General features: G+C 43.5%; 1 protein-coding gene across 2 annotated transcripts in view; it reads left to right on the top strand.

The window, feature by feature from the left end:
• STARD8 (StAR related lipid transfer domain containing 8) overlaps positions 1 to 15,942 on the top strand; it is a 565,518-nt gene that overhangs the window by 218,346 nt on the left and 331,230 nt on the right. For both annotated transcript variants that reach the window (XM_086918342.1, XM_086918343.1), the window contains exon 2: positions 4,073 to 4,106. In XM_086918342.1, coding sequence (XP_086774468.1) covers positions 4,073 to 4,106 — 34 coding nt within the window. The remainder of the gene's footprint in view (positions 1 to 4,072; positions 4,107 to 15,942) is intronic.

The raw sequence follows: 15,942 nt of genomic DNA, 5'->3' as shown, positions 1-15,942 counted from the left end.
TGTAATTGGTAAGCTGGTATACCGACATATAATGAGTTGGCGTAGTCGAGACGCGAGATTACCAAGGCTAGAACGACCAGAGTCAAGGCCTCAGTAGTCAGCAAACTGCTGATCTTTCGGAGTCTGCATAGATGGAAGAAGCAGGCAGATACTACCGAGCCAATCCGGGCTTTCATGGACAAATCGCTGATGATTACAATCCCCAGACTTTTGACCGACCCAACTGGGAGTGGGGGCTCACCCAGGAGGGGAGGCCAAAAACTAGAGCTCCAATGGTTGAGTGGGCCCCCAGTCAGAATGAGCTCGGTTTTATCAGGGTTGAGTTTCAATTGATTGGCATTCATCCAATTACTAATAAAGCACATATAGGATTGAAAATTGGACACTAAGGAGGAGGAGTTGATGTCAAACACCAGCTGCAAGTTGTAAGCATAGTTAAAGGTTTCAACCCTACTTTCACGTAGTGAACGGATCAGGGGTTATAAATATAGATTAAAAAGAAGGGGTGACAGGGAAGACCCCTGGCGGTACCCTGCAAGTAAGTTTCATTTTTTTGTATCAGAAATTAGCCGGACGGAACGCTTGAAATCGATTGCTGAGGAAGGAGGAAATCCAATTCAACACCAGGACCTGTATCCTGGCGCTACTGACACGGTCGACCAGGAGAGCATGATCGACCGTGTCAAAGGCATCCGATTGGTCAAGCAATATGAAGGCCTGGGAGAGGTTCCTTTCGGCCCCTCTTCTGAGGTTGTCCATTACTGCAGGGCTAACTGACTCAGTTGAGTGGGCCTGTCGAAAACCTGCCTGGTGCGGGTCCAGAGAGTGGGAATGTTCGATGAAAGAGCTAAGACAATTCGTGACATAAGCTTCCAAGATGTTACCTAAATAGGGCAGCAGTGAAATAGGGCGGTAATTACTGAGGACCAGGGGATCAGAGTTGGGCTTTTTCAGTATCAAGACCATTTCAGCACTTTTGAAAGAGTTGGGGACAATACCAAGTTTAAGGGAGTTAAGAAGTGCAAGAGGCGGGTCCGGGCATTTCAGGAAGGCTTCATGTAGGATGTGAGGAGGGAAACAATCAGTGGGGAATCCGGACCCTACCTTTTCTAGAAGGGCCACACAGTTTTCCTTTGAGATGGGGGGGGGATGGGGGGGGCAATCTGGTCAAGTGAAGATGAGTTTTTGCATGAGACTGGAGAGGCAGTAATGGATATAGAAGGAGAAATACTGGCCTTGATCGTAGTGGTTTCCTCAATAAAGTAAAGATTGAGAGAGTCGCATAAGGATTATGAGGGAACAGGTTTGGGCATAACTCTGTCCGGTTTAGGGAGTTTGTTGACAATGGAAAAAATATCCTTGGACTTGTTTGCCGAATTTAAGATTTTTGTAGAGAGGTATTCCGCCTTAGTTTGGAGGATGGCATTTTCATACTCTTTGATTAAATTTACAGAACACGCCTTTTTGTCCGGAGAGTAATCCCGTCTCAAGCAGCGCTCAGCTTGCCTTAGAGCAAGTTTCTTCAAATTTTAAGTTATTAGAGAACCATTGTTGGGCATCGTGGGAATGCAGAATCCTATTTTGTTTTATATGGGGTTTTGGCTTGCTTAGAATTAATGGTCGGCGGAGTTGGCGCAGTGCCACTACGTGGAATTCTACGGAGTTGCCTAAAGACTCAGTGGAATTCCGCTCCGCCACGCCCCCTGCATGCAGCATGATGCAGGCAGCAGACCTGGAGGGTTCCTGACCCCCAGACTGCCACCTGCTTGGCTTACCTAATGCATTCTCCACCATGCCCGGGCTGTCGTCCTCCTGGCTGTCTCCCTGTCGGTGCACAACCCCTATGATGTACGTCTTGGGATTACAGCGCATGCGCACGCATGCGCAGTCCTCCGAAGACGTACAGCATAGGGGTTTTGCACGCAGCAGAGTCAGAGTTTTTGCTGAACTCCACGTTCCTAGCAGAGCGCAGAGTTGGCAAAACACCACAAACTCCGCAGGCGGAGCGGAGCTTGCCACCCACCCTTACCTAGAAGATTAAAGCTGAAATTCCAGACAGCAGAGCTATCCCTTGGCTTGCGCCGAATATGTAAGCTGATACTTCAGACAGCAGAGCTAATCAGACACCAGCCTTATTCCTAAATTACTCTAATATTCTAGGCCTGCATCTCAGGCAGCAGCTATACATGTACAGATCAGTAGTGGTACAGATATTATTGGAGTGTACTTGGAGCAGCAAAGCTATCTCTCAGATTGCCACACCACATACAGGTCTGTGCCTCAGAAAACAGAGCAGTCCCGTAGATTGAAGAGGATTGTGCATGCTGATGTTTCAGACAGCAGAGATGTTCTCGACTCTACAAGAGTGCTGCAGACATCCTGGTACAGATGGGCGGAGCCTTAAAGGTCAGTGGCAGGTCAGTCAGTCTCCCTCTACTCAGGCACGTGAGGGGCACTGCTCGTGGTCTCCCACTACCCACCTTACCCAGCCCTGAGCTTCCTCTGAGCATTGTTTCCTTAAATGTGCTGCTATGGGTGTTTGAACCATAGGGCGCCCATAGCATTCTTTATTAGAGAGGTATAGTTCGAGTCCATATGGACTACGTTTTGTAGAAACACAAGGAAATGTAGAAAAAATGTACCTTTTCTGAACCTACCTATGAAAATAATATTCTGGTGCAATCATGTTGGAAAATATTGAGTTTCAATGTTGTGTCTGAACAATTGCATCAGTAAAGCTTGAAAAAACTGAACAACACAACAATTAAAACCGGCGTGTTACAAATTAGACTAGATTTGGAGTATTACACAAGAATAGCTGCATCTGTTTTCTTGGGCATTTAGTACAAATTTGACTCGTTGCTACTCAGTCGAGTTTGAGTATATTAAAAGTTTCATCAATCCTTATGAAACTTAAAAAGTTTCATCAATCAATACTTTTTTTATAGTGACCAGCTTCAGAGTCCTTTTCTAAGGCATCGAACACATTTTCAGGCTTCTCCCTCAAAGTGCATAGAAACCAGATCATTGTAGCCCAAGTACCCATGATGCAGTAGTCTGTCAGTGATACTTGTCGGCTCCATACCTCAGACTTGCATAAAGCTAACAATAGTGCAGTAGAAGCGCCTCGTCAGTGGGCTTGCGTCTATATGATCCCTGTCGTCGGTGTGCTTGTCGCAAGGACAGGCATCTGAAACTTACACTGTCACACATTCTTTTTTTTCTAATTAATCACAGGCATAAAAGTGTACCACAATTCTAAAGTAGACTTGGCAAGACAGGTAGGTCTGGCTTTAACCCCTTGCATGCGGCCGCGATTCTGCGCCTGTGTGGCAAAATCGCAAGTGGGCGGGTTTATGACGGCCCCCAGCCGTCATCAGCACACGAGCGCCGTAGTGCATGACGGATGGGGGTCGTCATCAGCATGCAAGGGGTTAATGTGCCAATGGATGTAAACAAAGAATTCACACATGCTGTTTACATGTGTTGCGTGCACAAATGCCGTTTATCAAATTGAAGCCTGTCCTATTGACTTTGCCAGTGCTGGGGAGATAGTAACAACAAAGGATGGATTTCTTCATACAGTGTGCATAAGAGATAGTAAATTCAGTGTGACAAACATTGTGATGACTAGACTTTTCAGATATAAAATAGTCCCTCATGCGTTCTAATGGAAACACTCCTGAAAGGCGAAATGATACACCAATAGCATCCGGTGAGAGAGTCCTACTGCCCTGGAGTAGCCAAAGCCCACGCCATATGTAATTATAGAATTGGTACCAGTAGGTCTTGGACACAGCTGTGGTAAGCCATATCTAAAAGGACATCTGCTGTACTTGGGGTGGGAGATGCTACTGTACTGTGTAACGTGATTTTTGCATGAAGATTGCTAGAACCGCTTGCAGGCGACAATTATTTTTAAAATACTCTGTAGACACTAGTTTTAATGAAACATCAATGGCTGTGATTGATGGTTGGGGTGTGAGCCTTTCTGTCCATTTGTAAATCTCGTGAAAGAAAAAGAAGGTAAAAATAATCAAAGTGAGTGAAATCTGTTTCCTTTTTCCCCCAGTGCTTCTCGTTTCCGGACGACAAGAAGGATGCAGGTAAGACCCCAGAAGTTCAGTTTCCTTATGGTGCCTGTGTTTGGGTTACTCCCATCAGAAGGGACTGTAGCCATGTCTGTGTTTGGAAGGTTGCTTCAAGGGTGCTGATGGTAAAATGGTTTCTAGAGTGGTCATTGAGAATGTCAAAAAGCTTCTCAGCTTGGTGAAACGCGCAATTGCAATGAAATGGGGGGGGGGGGGGAGGGGGGGGGGGGGGCCATCTCCGAAGGGTTGGACCAAAAAATTGGACAAGTGAATGATAGAAGGAAAAGAGGTGTTTAAATCAAGAGGCTGCCCTAAAAAATGGGACAAAAAATGGAGCAAGTACCAGGGTCAACTGTGTATCTCACCTACCAGGGAGAGGGAGATGAGGGGCCGACCGACAGTGGGACTTAATGACTGATTTTCTATTTGATTCCTATTGAATGTATAACAAATGTAACTGTGTAAATGTATAATTGTATACAAACCAAGAAATGTTACTTATTTTTTTTTAAATCAATAAAAAAAGTTTTTTTGGTTTTTTTTAAAGAAGCTTCTCAGCTGGACTCTGGTGGGACATGACCCCTCAGAGCAGCCCATTGACTCATATAGAAGAAATTGGTTGATTCACATATTGCTTACATTTCTACATTTAAGGGGTTTACAAATATTCACCAGTGTGTGCGCAGAAACATAAGCGAGGCCTCCTCCTCATCTCTTGTGCACCTGCGTGTTTCCCCAGCAGGAGTAAGTTTTTCAGAAATGTACACATTTAACTTTTTCCCTTCACTTGGAGGAAAGTCGTCCCACACACCCCCTGAAACAATGGGTGCTCGGGATTTCTGCACCCCCTAAGGTTTCACTCGTGCTCTTGCATTTTTCATAATAAATTAAAGAGCACAAACTGGGTGTGGAAATCGTTGGAAATATCTGTGAATAAAGTAAACACATCACCTTGTGATTGCAAAATCAATCTGTGAGCACCCAGAAAGTTACAGCTGTGATGGTGCTCACCACATGTCCAGAGGCCACAGCAGAATCCACTGATGACCCTAAAGGATGTCAAGTTTTCCCGAATAAGAAGCTTTTTTAAAAAATATTTCACTAATGCTTATGTTGTACCTCACGATTTGGGAATTGCAGCAATTTTCGGTGGTTGTAAATGACACAAACAACAGCAAAGCATTTTGTAAATTGGGCATAAATGCAGAAGTACATATAACCTCAAGGGCTGAGCTTAAAATAAAAACACAGGCTCTGATACCATCAGATGTCTGCATTGTGTTAATAGTGGTGAGCTGAGCTCAAACATGTGTCTTTGTGAAACAAAGAGTGTGGCTGAGTGATTTTGTTTATTTCAAAGAGCAGTTTTGTGAAAAAAAGATGTTTAACATAGCAGGGCTGTGTGTCAAAGTATGATTAGCAAAAATATCTCCTGACAAATATTGTTTATTAAATATTCTTTGTAAAAATGTTGTCTTTTTGAGTGTAGATTTGCTGTTAGTAACTCCAATGGGGTGATATTTTTGTAAGCGATATTTAGGGCACAGTAATACTGTTAGATCTTATGTTGGTTACATAGTCCTAGTACCACACCTGCTGCGGGCATAAGTAAATATATCTAGTGAAATGTTTTTAAGAGAGAAGGTATGTTCTAAGGATAAAAATGGTTGTCAACGATAGTTGGCCCGATTCACAAACAACATTTGTATTACGCTAGTCGACTACGTAACATACTATTAAATGCAATTCACAAACATGTACGTTGAGATCTCAGCCCTGGTAGGGGAGACGGCTGCACATGTAAGGATACCATTTTGTAGTAAATGTGAGAAGGACCAGTGGAATGTTGGGAAAATGTGGAATAATTAATCGAAAACGGGTTTGGGAGAGACGTGCTAATACAAAACGCACATCCACAAAAGAGTAAGACTGTTATCATACACAAAATACACCTTTCAAGTTGCTACAGCGTTTATAATGTCAAAACCGGCTTAAATGGACTCCAGCCCAGCGTTGGAATACGTGAAGGACAAGACACATGGCCAATCAATGGCAGTAAAACACACCTCCATAGGAATCAATAGAGGCAGGGATTTAAACTAACAACCTACAGGAAAGCAGGAATGATTTTTAATCTATACATCTATGGTTTGCTGCTGGTTGCTTTGTTGCTTAGCTGCGTAGTCTGTGTCGGTGTTAGATATATATATCTGTGTGTGTGTGTTTGTATATATATATTATATGTATATGTACATTAAGTATAATTATTGATTGGGTTAGTTTTTATGCATTAATGCTCTTAATTCGTTTTTTAAACTATGCTTTTTTTATTAAAAATATTAAAAAGTATTTGAATTAATTCTATACATAACTTTTAAATGGATCTACTACACATTAAACAAAAAATTCAAATTCTAGTGTGGGTGGGTATTTTAATCAAAAATGTTTAAAAAAGTATATTTATATATTTATAAAGTAAATGAATACATTTAAATAATTTTATTATTTAATACACCTTCACCTCGAGTTTATGTGCTGTATTTGATAAGTTCAAGATTAATATGATTTTTTACATTATTTTACATTTATATTTTACTTTAATATGCTTTTTTTAATACTTTTTTAAAAATAATCTTTTTACGTTTCCTACACTTTCCCATAGGGAGATCTCCACTAACTGTGGAAATGTTACTAATAGTAGCTTTACACTCATAAATTCAACCTTACTAGACTCCACCTGTCATTGGAGGGAGTGTAGTCATGTAAGTCTACATGGAGGTGTAAATCTTGATTTTGAAGTGGTCAATACCAGAAAAGCTGGGAGTTGCACCTAAGTTTAGTAGCAAACCTCTGTGTGAATAAAGCTACTCCAGGGCTTAAAAAGTCCACTCACCTGCTCGCATTTGCGAGCTAGATTTATTCAGGATGAGCTATTTTTAGGGCCTACTCACCCTTTCTGGTGAGTAGCAAGACAAACTGACTTTTGACCTTGACTTTTGAGCTGTGCCTCTGAAAGCGGAGTAAATGTGACAAGATAACAAGATTTAAAGGCATTTTTATTGCTCACAAAGTGAATGAGCAATATATATGGCCGCTGTCTTGCAAACTTTCCAGTACTAAGAGCATTTTAAGTGTTTTCATGAGCTTTAAACAACTACATATTACAGATTTAGTCTGTCCCTGCTGCAGATATCTGCACTGTTTGTGTGATTTAGTTTCTGTTTCAAATCCAGCTGCTGCCATAGCTCTTTTTCACTGCTTTCACTTTCAAAACCAAAACCAAAGGGGATGATGGACAGAGTGTTGAACATTGCAAGCACACACCCCCAGTCAACTGATCTGGGTTTAATCCATCATCATTCTTTAGCTCACTTCGTCACCCCAATTCAGACATGGCCATATGCAATTCAGTCTGATACTTTGCCTCATGGGAACAGTCCAGCCTGAACTGCCAAGCCATGTCTTCCCTGGACCGGAAACAAGTATCCTGGGACCGGTTTCTGGCTATTCAGCCGTCATCAGCCAGACTAGCTTGAATCCAGTGGCAAAGTGAGCAAGGGACCCACGTCTGGGCATACCCCGCCAACTTAGGGTGAATGAAGCAATACCAAAGGGGATGATGGACGAAGAGTTAGAGCAAATCAAACACTCACCCCAGTCAACTGATCTGGGTTTAGTCCATCATCATTCTTTAACTCACTCCGCCACCCCAGTTCAGACATGTCCATATGCAATTCAGACTGACACTTTGCCTCATGGGAACAGTCCAGCCCGAACTGCCAAGCCATGTCTTCCCTGGAACGGAATCAAGCATCCTAGGACCGGTTTCTGGCTATCTGCCGTCATCAGCAAGGATAGCTTGACTCCAATGGCGTGGAGAGCACAGGACTCACATCTGAGCATACCCGTCCCACTCTGGGTGACAAATGCAAAAACAACAGTTGATGGACAGAATGCAGAATAATGTCATTCATTCACCCCAGTACAGAGATATGGGCCTAAATCCATTGTTTTTGTGCTCACAAAGCCACCCCAGTTCAGACATGGCCATATGCAAATCAGCCTTGACCCTGTGCCTCCTGGGAACAGTCCAGCCTGAACTGCCAAGCCATGTTTTCCCTAGACCGGAAACAAGCATCCTGGGACCGGTTGTGGCTTCACTTTCAAAACCAGCATGTCAATGACTGAAAGCTGCCTTTTCAAAACCAACTACAACCTGCCTTCTTTATTGTGTCACTGGTTCATTTTGGTTCTATAGGATAAACAATACAAATCCTGACACCGGTGCATGGTACATACCTTAGATAGAACATGCAGCTGGCACACTTAGAGCTCTATCCATATGCCAGTATATTAAACAAGCAATGGCAAAGCCAATAGCTCTTGCGTTGGCTACCAGCGTTTAACTGTGTTATTGCTTGTTTTGTCCTCGTTTTTGTAAAATGTTATTTTTGAAGGAGAATTTGGGTCCTCGCCAACAAAATAATGGGTAAAATTAAAAGAAAACTGTTAACAATTAAAATTACAAATATTATTGGTCCCTGATTGCACATACTGCCATAGTAGTCCATGACGCTCAACGAAGCTTCTTTGTATGCTCCTCGTGCTGCTTGTGAAAGACCAGAATGCTGTAACTCATAGTGAAGTTAACTTATGACTAAACACTGCCCTAGAGGAATACTGTAGTGAGTTGAGGAAACTTGTGAAAGGCACAACAGACCAGTGGCTGTAGCGGGTTGGCTGAAATCTCCTTTAAGTAACTAAATAAATATGTATAATTTTAGTAAAAGCAAAATGTCCTAATAAATAGGGCCTTAAACATAAGTAAGCTAAAGATCTCTACAGGCAGACCTAAAATGAAACAAATTATTTTAGTAGTAAAAAATGATTTATAACAAAATCAGCAGCATTTTCCTGAAAAGTCTCTCTCTGGTCCAGTGAACAGGCTTATGCTATTGAAATATTTAAAAAAATGCATATGTGATATTAACATCGTATTACTAATAATCCTCTGTCCACCTGTACATTTTATTTTTACACACTAAAAAAACTCTGCCGTATTTGTTAAAAGTAAATAAACATAATTTAAGATCCTGTTATTAACCCCTTCCATGCTGATGACGGCCCCCGGCCAGCATGGCACACAGTGCTCGTGTGCTGATGACGGCTGGGGGCCGTCATGACCACGCCCGCGCAGGGGCGGTGGGTGACATTTCAAAGTGGTGGGGCGCAAAGTGATTTGCAAACCGCACCGTAGCGAGCGAGCGCAGCTTGCGAGCCCGAACCCCAAAAGGGGGGTTTGTTGGGGTAACCCCCCCAAGAAAATTTTGAAAAAAAAGAAGAAAAATCGTGCATTTTCAAGCAAATTTGAGAAAGCAGGAAGGTTAATAAAGCAATTGTGAAAGTGCAGTTATTACATTAATAGATGGCATAACATAGGTAGCTGCTTATTAAGAATAACCACAGAGCTTCATACATTTCGTCCTATTACGCTCAGGTGCTGAATTCAGACTATAAGACTTTCATGAAAATCTCAGCTCTAAGAGTAGAAGAAGTTGCACAGCAGTTGGGAAACAGCCTTCACAAAGCATTAGGAAAATGAGAGGCAATTACTTGAAAGCAAACTGAAAGCAATGCATCAAGTAGTAACTTAAAGCAATGCATCCAGCAAAACAGTGCATGCAGTCAACCATACAAAAGTAAACTAAAGCAAGTGTGAACCTGTGAACCTTCACTTTGAAAGCAGGGTGCTAGTCAACAGGCCAGTCACATACATTTAAACTGAAGAAGAGTACACTTCAGCATGCAGGCACCAACATAAAAGCACCAAGCAAGTCAAACAGTTTAATGAAAGAAAAATGAAAGCAATACATCCAGCAAACTAGATAGTGACTCAAAAAGTAAACTGAAGTGCACACTGAAAGGAATGCGCAGTCATAAGTCAGACATTCACATAAAAGCAACTTACCAAGACACCCAATCAATTACATGGGAAAAACTTGAGCCAATGCACCCAGAAAACCAGACCAGCACAACAAAGCATCCCACCCCTAATTGGATGGCAGCTGTGCTCTTAGGGTCACCCCTCAGTTTTTTGGCAGGGTTGAGCACCCCCCAGTTTTATGCCCTCTGCGTCTGAAGGGGAGACAGGCAAAAGAGGTCATAATGGGACATCTGGCACAGCCACTTTGTAATCGAGGTCACCCACCCAGCTCAAGACTGAGTTACAGGCTAATCTTAAATCTTTAAACAACCACAAGGGTCTCCAGCTAGTTGGTTCTTGAGCCAAAAGAGTCCTCAGCTCACTGGGAGTCTTTACATCGCGCCTGAGATGACATGACAATGTCCCTTAATCCGGAGCAACTGTGGGGACTGGTCTGGGTCTGGATCTGACTTGGTACGAGCAGGATACAAAAAGTAACAGGTAGGTGGCCTATGAGCTGTGTTAAATCACTCGTTAAATTTTAGGCAAAATGTTTAGTTTGACTTTTAAGGTGGACGGATTTCATGAGTACACTTCTGAAAAGCTTGATCAAAAGTCCTATTGCCCTTCAAGAATCTAATCTTAGCCTTGATCAGAAGCCCCTTCCTGAAGGTTCTGGATGACATCACCCAAAGAATTTACCAAGGCAATCCAGGAGTGATATTAGGTAATAATTCACATGATCAAAGACAACACCTTTATTGCATCTTGAGACAAATTTCCCATCTTTTAAAAGTGTCCTATCAGCACTGAACTATCTACTGGCTCTCATACAACAGACTAGCATCAATGGTTTCAGGCCTTGAAGCAAGGACTAGCAGTCTGTCATCCTGCAGTGAAGCTTTGCGAGATGCAATTTCACAGCTCCACACCTTTCTTTAGCACTGCCATCGCCTATCCACTCTGCAAGCACCAGCAGATGCTCATGTTCCTGCATTCCCTGCTAGACAGTCGGCATTTTACCTATGGGAGTTGGGATTGCTCATAAGCATCCACAGGATGTTCAATCCTCTTGGGCCCATGCCTCACTTCACTTTTGTGAGTTAGAGATGGACTGTATTTGGGATCTCCCCTGGGTTCCTCTAGGGCTGCACCAAGCACGGCACCAACCCAAGTGTGTCCAGAGGCCTGTTAAATATTCACAAACATATATGTCCATGATCCATGAGTGCAGACTAGGAACAATTGTAAAACAATTAAAGATCCATTGTGGAGTTCAAATTTGAGTTATTGTGCCCTGGCTGGGCTCACAGTTTTAAAATTACTGCAATGACAAGTGGCAGGGAAATGTGATTTGACATGTAGGAAATCTACTTCCATATACCAGCAAAGTCACTCCTAACTGTTTTAAGTCCACAGGCACGGGGACCCAATATATAAATACTAGATATATTAAATATCAAGGAAACATTTGTCCCCACATTCAACAGCTACACAAGGCCTTTTGCCACGCTGTAGTCAAAAACAAATTTTTCATTACCAAGCCCCACTGTAAATTAACACTTAATGGCATAACAAATCACACAAGAAAACGAATAGAGAAATACTTCAAAGTTCTTTTTTACCGCTTATTAATTTTCAATTCATTGAAGAAAGTACATTTTTGTAAGTATAGTGGAACTCAAAATGTGAAAAACTGTACTTTATGCTGGCTGTCAAGGAACAAACTGGACTTTGTCAATCGCGACCACATAACAGGGAGGAATTATCTGGAGTACGATTAAACAAATGGAAACACTGCTACAACAAACTACTTTTTGAACTGTAGATCCCAGTGGGGTTCTCATGCAATGAAACCTGTTCATACAGTCGACTAAGACTTTCCGGTTGTACCAGCTGGAGGGAAAAGCAGGTTTATCACAGAGGCAGGGTACCTCATTTTATCAGAGTTGTGTAAGGAAACCCAAGGCTTTTGCAGAGCTCCTATAGGTACACAAATGGCATAAAGCCTCCCTTCTCTGAAGGAGGTCCAGCTTACAACTTAAGACCAGTCCATGGAAGATCTAGAGAGATGGAGAGAGACCCAGTGCCTGGAAGCCTGTCCTAAAGATGCAAGGGCTGTATGAAACACCACAAGTGACTTTCCCACTAAAAGGGAGCGTGTGTGAATTAGTCCATATTTTCACCTCTAGAGGACTAGCTTTATAATACAAGGTTGTCTTGAGATCACTAAGGACCTGGTGTTTAATTATATAACTAACGCAACCGTCCCTATTAAAAAGTGATTAAACATTTGTTTGTTTGAATTTACTCAAGGATAAAAAAAATCCATAAATATGAACCATCATTAAATAACAAGGTGCAGTGAGGTGAACAAGTGTGCTCAGTGCTCAGGCAAAGTGTGACACACATGTAATGTACAACAATATCGGTGTATCACTAATTATGAACTAATGACCCTCAACAAACAATAATAAATGATAACAGAGGAGGTCCTCGTCTAAAAATTAACAACCTATAAAGGCTTACTTTGCCGGAAAGTAGTCTTCAACCAAGAGATTAAGGAATATAATTATCAAGGGTTTTGTGCCACCTTTGAACATGCAGGTGGGGCAGGGCAATGCAAAACCTATAATGAAATGTTCCAAGCCATTTAAGGCCACCTGACATGGCCCTGTTTGGCCTGATAAATCTGGAGTAATCAAAGACAGCGCAAGTCGCAGACATGCATTGCTCTGCCGCAGGGAGGTGTTGCATGGGTGTAGCGTGGGTGTGGCATGGGTGTAGCGTGGGTGTAGCGTGGGTGTAGCGTGGGTGTTGCATGGGTGTAGCGTGGGTGTAGCGTGGGTGTAGCGTGGGTGTAGCGTGGGTGTGGCATGGGTGTAGCGTGGGTGTGCCCATGCATCCACCAATGGCTTTAGAAGCATTCCCACATTTACCAATATTGATAGACCTGGGAATCTGTCACAATGCTATGCCTTTCCGTCGGAGGCCCGCCAAGGAGAAATATCTTTCTTTCTCCTCTTTCTATGAATGTTGGAGCACATGTATAAAGAGGACAGGTGCCTCCGAATCAATCCTGCCTGTATCACAGACACCGCTGCACAATGGTGCAAGGGTGCCTGCGTTGTCACTAGGCAGCAGTTTGTTACATATGTCGTATTCTTGCCCTCTCCCTTTCACGCAGTGCAGAAAGAATCTGGCCCTTTGCGAGCACAATTTGCAATGATGCATCTGGCTGCAAGTCTCTGGCAGTAGCAACTAACAGGCTTACTTGTATTTTATCTGACTGTATATTGATTAAATGACCTCGATTACAAGTTAAGCAGAGTGGAATTCCCATGCAGAATGCCTCTCCTTTCAATCATTTATGGGCTGTTTTCCCACACCTGGGAACAATGAACCTGATTTTGCCATAGGGATTATTTGTCAGATAAAATCACATTGGGAATAGACTGTGATGCAGCCTGACCCGATTCACAGGACCCTCCCCAACCCCCGCCAAGGCACAAGAGGCTTGCTAAGCAGTGTCCTCTGCTTTCCTCTCCCACAATACCCCCCCCCCTCTCCCCCCAGCCTAGCCCCCACCACACGGGTTCACGTTTAGTAGCTCAATGTGAGTGCTAATGGCAAAACCAGGTCTGCACAGTTTGTCTCCATTCTGAGGGGATTCATGATGTGATGTTACCATGCATTACTGATGTTTACATGTGCGGGGGTTCTACTCCGACAGGGTCGTATATCACTTATCCAGGGCCTTAACAGTGAAAATCAGTTAAATAAGATTTAGATGAAATTGAAATGTGACCAACACTCTCCCTGGGGTCAGGCACTAATGCCTGGGCTGATCAAGGGCCACCTCGACCTGGGCCAGCTGGCTTGGACTGGTGCTAAACCCCCCAACACCAACCAACCTTCCTCTGGTACCTTAGAGAGTGTGTCCCTCTTAGGAAGATCCTTCTTTCACTCATTGTTGAAAGGAGGACCTTCTTTTTACAACAGTTTTGGGTTAGCTGGAAAGAGTGCAAATTCTTTTGTAATGGTGTTTACTGGGAGATGTATTATTGTAGGGAATGCGTATACCTTGCTTTTGTTTGAGGGAGGGAGGGAGCTATCGAGAGCAGGGAGATGGCAGGACAGTGGGCAAGCACCCCAGGGCTCGCATCTACTGAAGACTTCACAGCTCCTGCTTACTCTCTATGCGCTCTTGAACTTCCCATCAGGTTCATCTGAGCTATGTCTAATTAATCACGCGATAGGCGCATTTTAGCTGGAGCGATAACTGCTGTCAGTGCCTCAGACTGTCAGACCAATGTAATCTGAGAAACAGCTCTGCTATCCAAAGCCTCAGCCTGTGAAATATTCTCCTGTCCAAGGTCTGATCTTGTAAATTCGGTGTTACCCTGTAGCTCTGCTCTCTGATGCCTGAACCCATATGTCCCGTCCAGACCTTGAGATACGGATCGCTTGTTTCTCCGTAGGCAGCTTTCTGTAGAGCGTAAGAGATACACCTCCTGTTTGGAACCACAGACTCTGTACTCCGATGGACTTTGAGGGGCAGTTCTGTGAATTGCTGCCTCAACCTGTAACGTTTGTGAAAGCTGCACTATTACTCTGGTGTCTAAAAGCAGAGCTATAGAATTGGTAGAATGAGAGATAGCTCTGTTGTTTGGTGGGCAGGCAAGAGCATTGCAAAATCTGGGAGACAGCTCTGCTGTCAGAAACAGAGCCTGTTGGTGTGAGGATTCCGTGGAACGGTTCTGCCCCGTGAGGCCTGAATCCGTACTTACTGCAAGGCGATATTTCTTAAAACGTTTCTGGCGGTTAAAGGCGAGTATTCTGTTAAATGTTGGTCTTTTGAGAAAACCGTCCTGAAAACTCGCGTTAATAATCTTTGGTTTGCCCCTGACATTTTTTAAGGTGTTTTTCGTGGCACCCCGCACATAATGCTGTATGTGCCTTACTTTACTACTCTGCCCATTGCTGTGATACATCCAGTTTTGACAATGCTTTTTTTCTTACACTCTTTTGAAATGTTGGACTGCTGAGAAAGTTTCCGTGGGTTTTACTTTCCGAGTCAATCTAAAAAGATGAACTCACAATGGACCTTTTTTACTTGGAGAGGCGAGTGATATTTTATATTTTTGTGTTTCTTGTCTCTTATTTATTAAGACGGGACAAGGATTCTTTACGTGGGCAGGCTACCGAAAACCACGAATTTAGTAAACAGTATAACGACAAGGCGTGGGAGGCAGAAATGGGACTTTCCTCGTTGTTCATGCACTTGAATGAAGACAACCATCTGTCCTTCGACCCATTCACATCATAGTCAGTTGCCCTGGCAATGGGCACGTCAGAGATAGAGATGGCTATATTTAAGCACGACATTTTGAACTTCTGTGCATTTCATTACGGTTAAAGGCAGCGAAGAAAACAGCGCAGAGGATATCGGCTACAGGTGAAAAGTAATTCACTTTTCCAGGCGCAAATGAAGTAGTCCACGCTTTAGAATCAAATTCTCTCTCAGAAATCGCTCAGCACACTCCGTTGGCTAATGACTAGTTTTCTCTTACCAGCCTCTTCTCACTTTCAGACTGTCCTCTCCACCTCCCAGTCTCGAATGCCGGGCCACCCCCATGCGCGGCATCCAATGGGATGCTGCGCCGGTGGACCAGCCAATCCTGGCGCTGCATGCAGCGCCAGGATTGGCTAGTGAGGCACATTTGCTGCTCGCCCTGTCGCCCTTAGGAAACCCGGGCTGTGGCAGGCGAACAGCACGGTGATTGAAGCACCCCTGGGTCCCACTGGGGAACTTACAGTGCGCATGCTTGAGAAAGTTGCTCACTTTGTCAAGCATGCGCACTGTAAGTTCCCCAGCGGGACTGCGCACTACGGTCTGCTGCAGCCTGAGTGTGTGGACTGTCACTC

The sequence above is a fragment of the Lissotriton vulgaris genome, chromosome 4_1 (assembly GCF_964263255.1).
Source record: "Lissotriton vulgaris chromosome 4_1, aLisVul1.2, whole genome shotgun sequence".
NCBI classification, from domain to species: Eukaryota; Metazoa; Chordata; class Amphibia; order Caudata; family Salamandridae; genus Lissotriton; species Lissotriton vulgaris.
Note: the sequence above shows the minus strand (reverse complement) of the source record. Positions and strands in the feature narration are given on the sequence as shown.